Source organism: Bubalus bubalis, chromosome 5 (assembly GCF_019923935.1).
Source record: "Bubalus bubalis isolate 160015118507 breed Murrah chromosome 5, NDDB_SH_1, whole genome shotgun sequence".
NCBI lineage: Eukaryota > Metazoa > Chordata > Mammalia > Artiodactyla > Bovidae > Bubalus > Bubalus bubalis.
The window spans coordinates 1,479,114-1,494,490 of NC_059161.1; the positions used below are offsets into that span (position 1 = coordinate 1,479,114).

General features: G+C 58.4%; 2 protein-coding genes across 4 annotated transcripts; both read right to left on the reverse strand.

Moving 5' to 3' along the window:
• Positions 1–431: 431 nt before the first annotated feature.
• LOC102396267 (maestro heat-like repeat family member 5) lies at positions 432–4,892 on the reverse strand. Of its 3 annotated transcripts, XM_025285301.3 has the most exons (7): positions 4,491–4,774; positions 3,752–3,928; positions 3,314–3,472; positions 2,509–2,610; positions 1,790–1,892; positions 1,247–1,306; positions 432–702 (listed from the first exon to the last, which is right to left on the reverse strand). In XM_025285301.3, exons 1-7 carry the CDS (start codon positions 4,635–4,637, stop codon positions 554–556), a joined length of 897 nt encoding a protein of 298 aa, XP_025141086.2. In that variant the 5' UTR covers positions 4,638–4,774; the 3' UTR covers positions 432–553. The 3 variants fall into 3 exon arrangements, with proteins under 3 accessions (XP_025141086.2, XP_044798556.2, XP_044798557.2); XM_044942621.2 differs by having other exon boundaries at positions 3,314–3,928; XM_044942622.2 differs by lacking the exon at positions 1,247–1,306 and having other exon boundaries at positions 3,314–3,928; positions 4,491–4,892.
• Positions 4,893–8,061: 3,169 nt separating this feature from the next.
• On the reverse strand, positions 8,062–9,192 carry LOC102396565 (maestro heat-like repeat-containing protein family member 7). Its single transcript, XM_006078441.4, has 3 exons — positions 9,043–9,192; positions 8,345–8,482; positions 8,062–8,224 (listed from the first exon to the last, which is right to left on the reverse strand). Exons 1-3 carry the CDS (start codon positions 9,156–9,158, stop codon positions 8,062–8,064), a joined length of 417 nt encoding a protein of 138 aa, XP_006078503.4. The 5' UTR covers positions 9,159–9,192.
• Between the last annotated feature and the right edge of the window lie 6,185 nt (positions 9,193–15,377).

Genomic DNA, 15,377 nt, shown 5'->3' on the forward strand with positions numbered 1-15,377 from the left:
CAGCGGGTGCTCACCCGGCTGACCTCTCGGGCAGCGGGAGGAACAGGCTTTCGGGATCCAGGCCTGAGTGCTGTCACCAGGCTGGTCTGGCTGGGTCAAGGACAGCAGGGTGGCATTCTGTGGAATCGCCCTGGGTCCGGAGCACAGTGCCCAGCTCTCTGGCCTCCCGGGATGTTTCAGGAGCTGACTCACACCCTCCCATAAGCTGTCCTCCCACTTAAATCAACCAGGGAGGCTGCCCACACCCCCTGAATCCCATCATCACTTTCCTCCAGCTTTCCCATCAGTAGTTCAAGCTGATGCTCACAGAGCCCTCTCGCCCTGGAGGCCAGGCCCTGGGCAGTGCGGGCAGGGCGGAGAGAGCTGCCTAGGCCCGCAGGATGGGGAGTGGGTGGGAGTGGGCTCCAGAGAAGACAAAGCAACGCCCCAGCTGGAAGTCTCCGCTTTCTCCTTTTATTACAGAAGCTCTGCAGGGACACCCCTCGTCTAGAGCAGGGCTCAGAAGCCAGGCCGTGGTCTCCGCTGCCGCAGTCTCGTCTGACGAGCCGCGGGCTCAGAAGTAGGCCTTCCGCAGCCTCCTGGGGCAGAAGCAGGAGGTGGAGCTGGCGACCCACGTCTTTTCCTTGGCCTCCAGGATGTAGGAGGTCTGCGTGGCGAGGCAGCTGACCGTGGGGTCCGGGTCTGCCCGCATGTGCCTCAGGGCTGTGACAGACACGCGGGCTGAGCAAGAGGGCCTGGGGGTGCGGGGCTCATGGGGGCGGGTGGGCGCTGTGCAGGAAGCGGAGGGCGGTGGGCCGGGGCCAGCAGCTTGTGGAAGGGGAGCCAGCGTATTTCCGGGCCTGGGACCGCGCACTGCGGGGCTCCGAGAGGCGTGGCTGGGGCTCGTCCAGTCCAGGACCAACCCAGCGGGGTCCTGCCCACTTCCCCCGGCTTGGCTCCGCCCTCCTCTCCCCAGGGCGCCGGGGGAGCCTAGGCCTCCGGCTGGGGCTGCAGCCGGGACTCGCTGGCACCGAGCCCGCCAGGCAGGGTTGCAGGCTTGGGAGAGGGAAGGGGAGGTGGAGGGGTGGGGGATACGGGACAGCCGCCCAGGCAGAAAGAAGGTGCCAGGAGTCCCCGTGTGCCCCTAAATGACAAGCCTCCCCGTCACCGCCTCCCGATGGTGACTGCTGTGAGCCCACTTGCCCTAATTTCTGAGCCCCCGCAACCACGTCTGAGGGACAGGCAGCAGGCGCGGGCTTGCACTGACCTGCGTGGACCTCGTCCATTTCCCTGGCCTCCTCAGCGCACAGGGTCTGGATGATCTGGCCTGCAGGGGGCACGGAGTGCCTCACTAACCCACAGAGGACCAGGGGACCCCGCTGCACCTGCTCTGATCCTCTTCCCGGAACAGTCCCCATGCCCGCTCTCTGTCTGTCTCTGTCCCTCCCACACCCGGCCTGGGGTCCTGACTTTCTCCTTGAAACCAGGATGACTTCCCCGCTTCTCTGAAGGGTCTCGAACAAACGGGGCGTCGCCTGTGCTGGGCGGTGCTTCTCTTGGGGATGTTGATGGAGCCGGCCACTCCAGTCTCTGAGCTGCCCTCCCAGGACGCGGCTTGTTTCGCGGGGTAAGGCCGCCCAGCTCAGGCAGGGGCTCCCAGCGGGGTGGGGTGGGGGGCAGGTGCGGACAGTGCTCCGCCCTGCTCGGTCACTACCCCAGGCTGTCTGCCCGCTGTCCCGGCTCCCTGGGCTGTGTGAAGGGCCCCAGCACGGGGACACGGCGCCCCGGGCAGAGGGGAGGCCCGCCGTACCTGCGAACCACACGGCGGCCCGACGGATGGGGACCTGCGGGCTCCTGAAGAGCTGTACGCTTTGCTTCAGGAACCAGAGGGCTCGGTCCACCTCCTGCTGCAGCTGCGGGAGAGGCGCCGCTGCTCCTGCCGCCCCAAACCGGCCCGCCCCGCCCCGCCCACGCCCCGCCACGCCACGCCCCCACACCCCGCCACGCCCCGCCACGCCCCGCCGACGCCCCCGCTGACTCCCCTGCCCGGCTCCGCCTACGCCACGCCATGCCCCCAGCCCGGCCCCGCCCCTGCATGCCCCTGTCCCGCTACGCTAGGCCCCCGACCCGGCCCCGCCACGCCCCACGGACCTGCCCAGCCCCGCCCACGCCTTGGCCCCGCCCATGGCATGCCCCGGCACCACCACCCCCGTCCACGCCTCGCCCAGCCTAGCCCCGCCCAACCCGGCCCACGCCACGCCCCAGCCCCGCCTCACACCCCACCTGGCCTCGCCCGGCCCCGCCCTCGGCCCACGCCCCGCCCCGGCCCGCAAAGTCAGCCCCCAGGGAAGTCCGCACATCCGCACCCCGCCCGCAGCTCCTGCTCCACAAAGGCCCCCCAGACTGCCCGGGCTCTGGGGCCCACTTTCCCTGGGCTCGCTATTGTACCGCTGTGGCCGCGGGGAGAGGAACCCGACATCTGGGTGCCCCAGCCACCCCCACAAAAGCAGGCGGCGAGCCGCGACCCACCAGGGCACTGAGGATGGTCCATACGTCTTTCTCAGCGAAAGTCGCCCTGAGCTTTGACCAGCCCAGCAAGGTGGCCAGGTGGCAGAGTGTGGGCCGGGCGATCTGGAGAGACAGGGAAGCCCAGCCAGAGGAGTCAGGGTGCAGGCCGGGCCAAGACCCCGAGGGCATGGGGGCGGAGACAGGCGACAGTGAGATCAGCCCTACGGGGACAGGACTCAGTGAACCCAGGGGACCCTCCTGACAGGAGAAAGGCCGGACCGTTCTTTGGCTGTTCCTGTACCCTTCCTCCCACTGATGGGAAGCTGAAAAATCGTGATGGTGATTTTCCCAGTTGCTATGTTACCGCAGCAAGATCCACCTCCTCACCTACCCCACCAGCCCACAGCCCCCAAGCCCCCAAAACAGCCTCTCAGAGATTTCCCAGAGGTCTGGATCCTCCGGCTGGGCGTCACTCCTCTCATCAAGGTTGGCTCCTCCAGAAAGGTGGCCGCCCAGCTGACTGGGACAGACTCACCCACAAAGGGGACGTCCCAGCTCCCCAGCTGGTCCAGGGTGTCCTGATCTGTGCCCGTGAGAGCCTCACTGGGCGAAGGAGCCTGGTGTGAGCAGGCTGGCCACCGCGCTTCTCAGCAGCTAGGCTCAGAGCCCAGCCTGCCCACTCCAGAACCTGGGCCAGCCCTCTCTGTCCCCAGTGGGTGCCTCCCCGTCCCAGGACCCCGTTTCCGGTCGGCCTCTTCAGCCCCTCGCCAAGTGCTCACTGACATCCTGCTAGCGCCACCTGCCCCTCCGCCCCGTGGGCTCTCACCTGAGCTATTCTGCCGTTAGCATCCTCCAGGTGGAGTACGAGCAGGATGAGCAGGTTGAGGACCTGGTGCCTCAAGGGGAAGACAAAGACCCTCCTGCTAACCTTGGCCAGGAGAGCCCCGTAGATCTCAAAGGCTGTCAGGCGCAGATGTTCGGACTCCTGGGGGAGAACACACACGTGCACCCACGTGAGGGGCAGGCAGTGGAGCCCCGCCTTCCAGACGGTGGCCCTGAGCCCCCCACCGTCCGCAGGGCCCCCGTCATCACGACCCCACTGCGACTGCCCTCTGCCCTCTGGACCATCCCCAGGCCGGGGGCCATGGCTGTCAGCCCCTTCGCAGGCGTCGCCGTCTAGCCGGAGGGCCTCGGAGACAGTTCTGGCCACCCCGTTACTGGACAGACGATGCCCCAGGAGGGAGACAGGCCTTGGGGGACGCACCTCCTCCAGGAAGGGTGCGAGGGTGAACGCAAGCTGGATGAGGAAGGCAGCCGAGTGCTGCCAGGGCAGCTGGTCCACCAGGTCCCTGAGCACCTGGAAGGTCTCCGCCACGACGCTGCCGTCCGCAGAGTAGCAGCAGCTGAGCACGTAGGGCTGCAGGGCACGGAGCTGCTTCCCCTGTGGATGGGCGCCGGGACAGTCCCACCCGCTGGGGAGCTGCCCCCACCCCCACCACACATAGGTTGGGGGGGCACACCCCTCATGTCCCTGGACCTGGGTGCCAGCAGGGGCTGTGTCAGCAGAGAGGGGTGCTGGCAAAGAGGGGTTCAGGAAAAGAGAGGTGCTGGCAAACGGGGTGGTGGCAGGGGTGCCAGCAAAGGGGGTGCCAGTGGGGACGTGCCGGCAGAGGAGAAGCCTCCCCGGGGGGTGTTGCACACGGGGGAGGGAGGAGACACCACTCACTGCCCAACCCACAGCACCCTCCCCTCCGCCTCCTCATCCCTGGTGAGGACGCCCGGCTCCAGGAGACCCGGCAGGTTGGCGACCCGGGGCCTTGTGGGAAACCTGCCCTGCTTTCCCAGGATGGTGAGAGCAGCAGAGGCTCTTTCCCTAGCCCTGTCCTCAGTGGGCTGGCTTCGTGGGGACTCCCTCGGTCTGACCCTGCGAGAGGGGTCCACCCCATCCGCCCCTGGGCCCTCTAGGCCTGCAGGTCCGGGAGCCCGCGGTGCGGCCACCTCACCGTGTTCTCGTGCCTCGAGAGGATCCCCACTGCCCGCAGCAGCAGCTTCACAACGGCCGGCTCCTCGCGCTGGAACCAGTTGGCCAGGGTCCTGACCATCTCGTCGTCGGCAGCGGCCGCCACGTCCGGGCACTGCAGCAGCTGCATGAGGACACGGACAGAGTTGGAGGAGGCGGGCCCGGAGGAGGCGTCCTCGACGACCCAGAGTCCAGGCTCCTGCTCGAGAATGAGGAAACGCTCTTCAGGATTTGGAAGAACTGCTACAGGGGCCAACGGTCAGCTGGAGGGTCATGTTCACAGGCTGTCGTTCCGGAATTTGTCCCTCCAGCCTGCAAGTCTCCCTGGGGGGCCTTTGACAAGGGGAACCCCAGGGGATCAAGGTAAGAAACACTGGTGAGTACACACAGAAGGAGGTATGTTTGGTTGCTCGCATATGAGAAGTATGGGTGCAGGACTGTGAGGTTGGAGGGAGATGGGAAAATGGGAAAGAAAAAAAGGCGACAGTTAAAAGAAAATAGCAAATGATTTAGAAAAGAGAATATAATTAAAAGAAACAGAAATTTAGAATTTGGAAAATAGAATACAATTAAATTTAGAAAATAGATTCTAGTTTCAATAGAATGTACATTCAATTTAGAAAACAAAATACAATGAAAAGAAAATAGCAAACATGATTTTATTTGTATATTTATGTAAATTATACGTGTATTTATATCATTTAAAATAAAAGCGAACTAGACAAAAGCTAATCCGATACATTTAACCAACAGGAGCTTGTTTTGTGTGCATGCACGTGTGATGTGTGTGTGTCTGTCTCCCCACGTGTGGTCCTGATGGTGGGGGTGTTCTTGTGGACAGCTACTGTCTCTGACTGGCAGGCAGGCAGACCCACCCCTTGGACTCTCTAGCTGAGCAATTTTCTTAGATTCTTTGAACCTCAGTTTCGTCCTCTGCAAAACAGAGGTAATAACACCTTTTTTTCACAGAGTTACAGCTAGAGTTAAAATTACTGAGCTCCTTGAGAACCCTGGACAAAAGCTGACGGCCCTGATGGTTTTGCATGTTTCTACTATGATCCTGCCCAGGAAACAGATGAGGATAACCAAACAAAAGTCAAGGCGCTCAGTCGTGTCCGACTCTTTGGGACCCCATGGGCTGGAGCCTCCTAGGCTCCTCCGTCCATGGGATTTTCCAGGCAAGAGTACTGGAGTGGGTTGCCATTTCCTTCTCCAGGGGATCTTCCCAACCCAGGGATCAAACCCAGGTCTCCCACACTGCAGACAGATGCTTTACTGTCTGAGCCACCAGGGAAGTCAAACAATAAACAGGGCAGGTGAAAAACACGTGGATTATTAGGAGTTTTCATAGCTGTTCTCTCCCCTTAACAGACCTCGATCCACTTCTTCAGCTGGTACATAAAGCCCCACTGGTTTTCCACCTTAAAACTGACTGGACCACCCTTCAATGGCTGGTAGCGAAGTTCACCCAGCCCCCTACCCTGTGGGGGTCCTGTCTTGTCCCCAGCTGCTGACTCCTCCCTCCCCGCTTCCCAGCCCAGAAGTCCAAGAAGGGTGGGAGATACGAAGGCCCATCTCCACTGTTTTCAGCGGACATGATGCATTTGGGGTAACTTCTAGAGAGGTTCTCTGTCCTAGCTGTATTTCTAGAAGACAGCTCTAAGCTTCGGGTCTTCTCAAGTAAACGCCCACCGGGACCCCACCCCAGACCACTAGCAGAGAGGACGCATAGGCAGGACGGCAGAGGGATGGCATAGTGGTCAGCCCTTGTTGTGTTTAGAAGCTGCCCGGAGGGTTCCCAGGCGCAGCCTGAGTCCAGGACCCCTCCATGCGGGGGCCCCCCTGCCGCCCTGGCGTGTGCCTTCTGCTGCTTCCCGAAGCCAGGTCCCAGGACCACCCGGAGGACAATCACCACTGAAGTAGATCCAGAAAACGAAGCCCTGCCCCGGGCCCTCGGAGTCCAGGCCTCTGCCGACGGGGCCCAGCAGTCTGGCGTGGGCAAGCTCCCGAGAGATCAGGGGCACTCATGCTGGCCAGTCACTGCGCACAGATTCCCTTTCTGGTCAGGGGCCCGGGCGTGCCTGTCCACACCTGCCATCCTCAGCAGGGGTTCTGACAACCCGACACGTGTCCCTGTCTGCCTGGTCAGCGCCCCACCCCCGTGCACAAATCAACACAGGTTCACGGGTGTGGGGAGGGGGCTCCACAGACAAGACACTGATGCCTGCAACCTGCACAAAAGCCAGCACGACCCAGCAGGTCCTACCCGTCTAGGTTCTAGGACTAGCACTTGTAATCTTCTCCCTCTGTTATTTCAGAAGAAATCCACTCCTATTGAAAAAACTCAGTGGCTTCAAATTACAAAAGGAGCGTATTTAAAGCTGTGGTGAGTCAGAACTCCTGAACTCCCTTTAAACACCGCTGGTGGGAGTATAAATCGGTACAACTTTACTGGGGGACATTAGTCTAATTAGACAAATCAGACTAACTTGGCATCAGTCTCAAGAATCATAGAAGACATTCATATTTTTTGAACCAAGTCTTCCACTTATTATGTTTCATAGTTAAGCAAATAATCTGGAATATGGACAAAGCTTTCACAAAGAGATGTTCACTATAGTGTTATTATAATGGTGTAAAATTAGAAACTGAATGTTAGATCAATCATAAAATATCTTTGTGATGAAATATTACAGCCGCATTACAATTTATGTATGCTGCTGCTGCTAAGTCGCCTCAGTTGTGTCTGACTCTGTGCGACCCCATAGACGGCAGCCCACCAGGCTCCCCCCATCCCTGGGATTCTCCAGGCAAGAACACTGAAGTGGGTTGCCATTTCCTTCTCCAATGCATGAAAGTGAAAAGTGAAAGTGAAGTCGCTCAGTCGTGTCCGACTCTTAGCGACCCCATGGACTGCAGCCTACCAGGCTCCTCCGTCCATGGGATTTTCCAGGCAAAAGTACTGGAGTGGGGTGCCATCACCTTCTCCGAGAATTTATGTATAGCTCCCCCCCAAAAAAACACATAATGACGCAGAAGATGCTCTAAGACAGCAGAATACAGAACATGAACGGACAGGGATCTCAAACATGACCAACACACCCACGGTGGCGGCTCAGACGCTCAGTCGTGTCCGACTCTGTGCAACTCTATGGACTGCAGTCCGCCAGGCTCCTCTGTCCATGGGAATGTCCGAGAAAGCATACTGGAGTGGGTTGCCATTTCCTCCTCCAGGAAAACACCCCCACACACACATTCAGACCAAAATCTAGAAGTGGTTTCTTCCGAGCATCACCATTATTCATGATTTTGTTGCTTTTAAGATTCTTTTCCTTAACTGCCAAATTTCTATACCTTTCTTCTGCCAGGTGACCAGAATACATTGAGCCAACCAGAGAGCTGAGCAGAGTGACTCTAAGGCAGGGTGGCTGCGGGGGCGCCGTGTTCTTCTATGAAATCAGAGCCGAGATTCAGTCGCACCAGGTAAACTCAAGGCCTGAGACTCCAGGTGACCAACCAGGTGTCCTGAGCAATGTCTCCCAGCCCGATGTGAGTCAGGCCACAGCCCCCTGGAGTACCCGCTCCCCAGCCCGGCCACTCGCCTCGGTGAAGAACACAAGAGCCGTCATGTGGTTCTCGAGGTCCGGGTCCTGGAGGACGCGGACGGTGAGGCGGAACACCGGGCGGGTGTGCCAGCAGCTGCGGACGACCATGGCCCTGTGGACGGCGGGGCGGGCGCCCAGGGTCAGGCCTTTGTGCAGGGGGCGGGGCGGGGCAGGGCGGGGCAGGGCTCCCCCGGGGGGGGGGGGTCCCCCGGCAGGCGTGGCCCAGGCTCACCTGCCCAGCAGGGCCACCCCCTCGCGGTGTCTCTCCGGACTGGTGAGCAGCTCCCAGCCCTGCAGCTTCTGAACGTAGGACACGTGGTCGCTGTACCCTGCGCTCCTCATCAAGGTCTTAAGCGCCTCCACGGAGCAGCTGCGGGGGCGCGGGGAGGGGGGAGGCGGGGCAGAGAGCAGAGGAAAGGTCGTCCTCTCCTCACCTGGGAACCTTCTGTCCACCCAGCCTCCCGCACGGCCGCCACCTGCTGGGGGTGGGACAGCCCTCAGGGACCCTGGCAACATTCCACGAAGGAGGCACCCAAAGCCAAGACAGCTGGAGCACCAGGGTGGGGGCGGGGGTCTGCAGACTCAGGTGCGTGGTGTCAGCTTCTGCACCGATGTCACAGAGGGACAGCATCCCTGCATCCGCCCAGGAAGCCAGACATACAGAGAGTCTTTCTAAGAAGCCCGGCAAGGGACTCCCCTGGCGGTCCAGTGGTTAAGACTCTGAGCTCCCAGGGCAGGAGGCCCAGGTTCCATCCCTGGTTGGGGAACTAAGATTCCGCATACCGCACAACGTGGCCAAAAATAAGTAAGAAAAAAATCATCAATAAAAAGCCTAGGCAAGAGCTGTTGGAGGGCACGTGGGGAGCCCAGGCCCGGCGGAGGTGAAAAACAGCAGGCAAGGCCCCTGAGCGACAGCCGGAGAGGGGGTACCTGACAGGGTCCATCCCCTGGCTCACAGGGGGCTGGGCGGCCCCCACCCCCAGGAGGGAGGAGATGCGGAACAGCAGGACCAGGAACAGGTGCGGGAAGAAGGCCTGCACCTCCATCCTCCGGCTGGGCTCCAGCAGCAGCTCATGGAGGGCCCTGGTGGCCTGCGGGGCAGGGGGCGTTGTCAGCCGCAGCCCCGGGCCGACACGACCCACAGCCAGCCCCCAGGGCCCCCCGCTGCCGAGCCCGGGAAGCGTAGGGCCGTGTCTGGGCTGCTGTCCGTTTAAAGCCCTCTGGGGGCTCTGCTGGTGGCTCGCTTCTCTCACCGTCCTTGAGGGGTCAGGGGATTGGGGTGCTGGTCTCACTCTGTCCCGCCCAGGCGAACGAGGAGCCAGTTCTCAGGCACGGCAGACTCCCCGGGGCCCCACACGAGAGGAGGCCAGGAGGGTGTTCAACCTCCTCTGTCCACAGCAGCCGCTTGAGAGCTCCGGACAGCCTGGACGGACCCCGGGGCACCCTACCCACTGCGGGCCCGCGTACCATCAACGGAGAGATCTGCGCTCTGCAGCCGGGCTCCTGGAGCCGGGACCTCTGCTGGGGGGTCAGCCTCTGCAGGAGGTGCTCCATGATCACTTCGTAGCCTTTGGGGAAGGACGCCAGGATCTCCCAGGGCTTGCGAGCCCCCCTGCAGGGCGAAAGCCCATCTGTAAGGTCAGCCTCCCGGGAGGGGCTCTGCCGCTCTGCTCAGGGCCCAGCTCCTTCTTCCTACCCTTCCCTCTCCCTTCTCCCCTCTCCTTTCCTCCAACTCCTTCCATCTTTCCATCACTTCCACACCTCCTGTTCTCTGCCACCTCACACGCAGGTGACTCTGAAAATGCTCACACGGCCTGTGAACCTGACGGGAGGAAACAGCTGAGTCCCACGGGTCAGAAGCCTCCCCTGTGGCCATGTCCCAGCTGGTGCTCCAGCCGTTGGCCCGGGCCCAGCAGGCTACCCTCCAGGCCCCGGAGGTCACCTCCCCGCGCAGGCCCTTCCAGCCTTGCCTGAATGCATTTCACTTATGTTTTTCCTTTGCCTGGGATACCTTCCCTGCTCCTCCCAACCTGACAAATTCACACACAGAGGAAGAGGAGAGATCTGAAAATTATTTCTCCAAATAACAGGGCACAATTTCAGGAAAGTCCGCTCGCTGTACCCAAGAAGCCACGACCTTTGCGAGACAGGAGAGGGTCGTGAAAAATCAAGGAGAGACTGAAGACGAGGATGAAGACAGTCTCCCTGCTGGTGGTGTGGCATCGCGGGGCTCTCGGGACAAAGACGAAGGAAGACTCCAAGCAGAAAACATGGGCGCTTGAGCAGTGCTTCAAGGGTTAATCAGTGGAAGAGACAGGCCAGCAGAGCCCTGGCTAGGGAAGTGCGTAATTTCTCAATTGGGAAATTAAGATTGCTTATTAATTTCTGATAAATGCTCTTCATCATGGTAGGGAAGTTTTTTCCCATAATAGGGGAATTTTTTTTTTTTCAGTTAGTAATAGACTTCGAATTCTTTTGCCAAATGCTTTATAGCTTCCCATGATGTTTAAAAATATGTATGACTATTAAAGCAAAAATTAAACCTTTTTTTGTTGGTGTTTATTCATGTGTATAGATATAATACGTATGGCAACCATACCCATAAGTAAGGAAGTTCCTTACTTACTTCCATAAGTAGGGAAGCCAAGGAAGCTACATGTTGAAAGCTTCCATGTTTTCTTGAGGCTGTAAAATATTAATTCTAAATGGACTATGAAAGTTTAGGGATGTCAGTACACTATGACAATTGAGGTTTGTAAATGCCTAAGACTCCACTAAAAATTGATGGAGTCAAAATACAATGGATACATTAAGAAGGAATACCTTAAAAAAAAAAGCACAAACTATCCAAAATAATTCAGGAAAGTGGAAAGGTAGGAGCAAAAACTGGAGGAGGCAAAATGATAGACTGAGAACCTCGCCTGGTGGTCCAGAGGTTAAGCATCCTTCTGCCCAGACACGGGACACGGGTTCCATCCCTGGGTGAGGAACTAGGTCCCGCATGCCACAACTAAGACCCGACACAGCCAAATAAATGAAAACAAAGACATAAATATTAAAAAATACTTTAAAACAGTGAAAAATGCTTATAAAAAAGGGAAGAAATGGGTAGAAGATTTGGAGATTTGGCCAAAGCAGGTATGTGGAGGTAAATGAACACAAGAAATCATGGTCAACATCAGTTGCAATTAAGAGTCAAACACAAATAGAAACAAGATGCCCCTGCACACTTATTAGAATGACTAGGTCTTTCTTAATGATGATACCAAGTGTGGACAAGGGTGGAAGCAACCCGAAAGCACTTTGGTAAGCCGCTGGCAGAAAGGCAAACACCACAACCACAGCTGGAAAAGTTTGGCGGCTTCTTTAAAGCTGTTAAATGGACAGCTCCCGTATTACCCAGAAATGTAACCCCTAGGAACTTAGCCAAGAGAGATGAAAGCTAATATTTACACAAAAGCCTATGCACAAATATTTATAGCGGCATTACTTGTAATGGCCCAGAACTGGGAAAAACCAGGTGGCTGATGAATACACTGCGGTCTGCGCACACAATGGGGTGCTGTTCAGCAAGGAAAAGGGTGAATTTCTGACACACACAATGCCCTGGATGAATCCCAAACACACATGTAAGCGAGAGAAGCCAGGACCAGACGCACGACTCCACTCTGTGCGGTGTGACTGTCCTGCGTGGTCCTACTTCTAGGACGTCCTGCAAAAGGCCCAACGCCAGGGTGGAGAACAGATCGGGGGCAAGGCTCGTGGTGGGGGGCTGATTCCAGCAGCACGGGATTTGGGGGGCAGTGGAAGGCCTTGTGTCTTAATTGTGGTGACGACTGACTATATGTTTGAGAAAACTTGTGCAACTGTGTGGTCGAAGGGTGGGCTTTACTACATGGAAGAATTTTAATGTTTTATAGCTTAGTACATCCATACTATATAATATTAGATGGCTATTAAAATCATTTACAAAGTAGTTTTAATTTTGAGAAAATGCTATAAAAAAATGTGGAGATCAGTATATATGAGGGACTGTACGTTTTTTAAAACCCTTTTTGTGTGTGTTCATTTGTTGTGTTTGTAAAAATTGAACAAAATCATTCTTAAGAGGTAGACACACTATAAATTATACCTAAGTAACAGCAGAGGTTGCCTTGGGGTGAGATTTAATTTCTTTTTTCTTTTTCAAAAATGTACACGCTTTCAAAATTTTCTGCAATAAGCTAATATTAATGGTACAATCACCTTGCCCCAAGTAAGGAACTTACTTGTACTAAAAGTTGGACATATTTTAAGAATAAGCAGATCGGCAGAGCCTGGGGCTTGTCTGCCCCCCGGGGACCCCACCCACCTCTGGGACTGCTCATCCATCTCGAAGAGCGTCAGGACCACCTCATCCGTGTAGGTCTGGGCCAGCACGTGGAGGACCTTCCGGATGGTCTCCTGGGCCATGGCGTCCGTGGCGCTGTGCATGTGGTGGTAAACGTGCTTGATGATCTCAGGCACCTGCAGGGGTTTGGGGGGAGCGGAGTGCCTGCTTCCTGGGTGCTCGACACCCGTTCGGCAGGAGCCTCGGACCCAGGTGCCCACGCGGGGCTGGGGGCTGTCCCCCTGCCATGGCTTAAGAAGCACAGGGTAGACAGCAGCAGGGAAGAGGCTGTGGAGTTGGGTCCGGAAACCAGGTCACAAAGATCAGAGCAGGGAACTGGGACACAGAGACTGTCGCGGGGGGAGGGCAGGCCCATCGCTGGCTGTGTGGACGGGAGGCTGTATGGGCCTGGAGTCACTCTGCCTGGATTCGAACCCGCCTCCCTGCTGACCAGCTGTGTGACCTTGGCACCGGTTCAGCCCCCTCCGTGTTCTCGTTCCTCATCGGACAACGATAACCAGTTCAGCCTCCTCATGGGCCTGAGTTAACACGTCTAGTGCATGTCACACGTGTGCTCGATAAAGTCCAGTTATCCGGGCCATACCCCCCGTGAGCTTCTCCCCAACTCCAGTTACTTCCCTGCAGACTTGTTGTAAGAAATAACACAGCACGTGACTGCGGCCAGCCCAGGGCGAGGTGCCCGGCATTGGTAAACCTGTGGGAAGCTGACCTGGGCCTGGGAGCCACGGGGGTGCAAGCTCCAGTTCACCACGGGAGAAGGTTCCAATGGCGAAAGTGGTGCCGGAGGAGACCTGAGCTCTGCGTGGGGTGGGGAGCAGAGTCCGGCTGCCCAGGACCTGGGCAGGGACTCCACGTGGGCGCTAGGGGGCTGCCCTCCAGGGTGCCCTTTGGCTCAGGAGCGTTCAGACGGCGCCCCGGGCCAGAGAGAAGAGGAGAGCCCAGGAACAGCTCGTGGAGCCGGCACTGGCGTCGGGGGGAGGTGGGGGCACGGGAGGCCATTAAAGGAGAGCGACTGTCTGTCCACAGGAGCTTTGAAGATGATCTAAGGAAAAGGACTGATAAAGAGACCCTGTGCTGGCTTAATTTCTCTGTGAACAAGTCCCACCTCCGACAGAGGGCCGCGCTCCAGCTCTAGCTCGTGTCAGTGTGCCTTAGGTTTACACGTAGATACAGATATACAGATACACGGGTATAGACGTAGGTGTAGAGGACACGGATATACACGTAGATACAGATACATGGGTAGAAGATAGACATACACAACGATATGGAGACAGGCATCTCCTAATCTTGCCGGGAATTCTCCCGCCAGCCTGACAAAGTGCTCAGAGGCCTCATCCCCTGTCTGGACGCGGGAGGGAGGTCTGAGGTGTCTCCTGGCCCTGGGAGCCCACGCGGGGCTCCTGCTGTCGCTCTGATGCTAGCCTTCCCTTCCCAGTGGAGACAGAGGCCAGGTGGTCACCCCTCCCCACGGAAGGGCCTTCCACACAATTGCAAACCACGCTACGCCTCGTTTAAATTTTTATCCTCTGGATTCAAGGATCACGACTCTTTAACCCCAACCAGTAGGAAGTGAAACAGCAAGATCCGACATGGAATGGAAAGGAAGAAGGCCCAAAGCGCCCTCGGGCCCTGGAGTCCCTGGAGCGGCTACCTTCCCGATGTCGGGGACAGAGGACTTCAGGATCGTCCGCAGCACCCTGGAGGCCGCCCGGGCGTCGTGCCTGCTGGGCTTGGTCAGGGCCTCCAGAGACACCAGCATCACGTCTGCTCGCTCCTCGGGAGTCAGGTACTTCCTGAAGAACTGGGAAGAGGGAGCCGGGCTGAGCCCCTCTGACTCTGCCCGTGGCCTCCGCGCCCTGGAGAGGCCGGCCAGCCTGGGTCCAGCGCAGGCGGCCCCGGCCAGCACCCGGCTCCCTGCGGGGTGAGGCCGAGGCGAGGCGTGGCCAGCGGTCCCCACAGCAGCACACAGAGAAGTGAAAGTGAGTGAAGTGAGAGCCACTCAGTCGCGTCCGACTCTCTGTGACCCCATGGACCTCCAGGCCAGAATACTGGAGTGGGGAGCCGTTCCCTTCTCCAGCGGATCTTCCCAGAGGGAGATGGTAAAGGCGTCTGGGTTTGCATTTGGAACACAAGCAGGGGACTGCATCTGGGGTGAGCTCTGATGTCTAGCGGGGTGACTGCACCACAAAGCAGGCGCCGGCTTCCAGGTCTGAAGCAGACACGGCCAATCTCACACAGCACTGAGCCCCGAGGCGGGGCCTGCCTCTGCGGCTGGGAGCTGGGGACTCCCTCAAGGCAGGGAGGCGGGCGGCATGGAGATGGCAGCCAGGGACCGAGAGGGGTGTCCAATCATATCTGGGAGACTAGGGGACGCTTCTGGAGGATATGCCTGCTGAAAATGCCGGAAGGCTTCCAGGACGAGGCAACAGATTCCGCAAAGGCGTGGAGCGGCTCCTGGGCCTCTGCTGCAAGGGAGCCCAGAGCCAGCGGGAAGGACTGGACGCAGGACGAGGCGGAGGTGAGGCCTAGCCGATGCCAGGGGCCTCTCCGGCTGTGAGACACTGGACCTTGGTGTGAGAACAGACTTGTGCAGAGTCTGAAGGAGAGTGAGGTGACACTGTCTGTGCCTGAGCAAGGCTTCTTGGACTGCGGGGCAGAAAATGGTGCCTCGGAGGGGCCGCCTGCAAATGGGGAAGGAGCCGGGGGCAGCCGCAGTGAGAGGCAGGAGGTGGGTGACGGCCATGGCAGGACCAGAGCGGAGCAGGTGGACGAGCAAGGGATTCAGGAGGCAGAGTGGATGGGCGTGGGGTTGAGCTGGGCGTGGAGAGGAAGGGAGAGTGAAGGGTGGTATCTGGGTTTCTGGAGGGAGTGG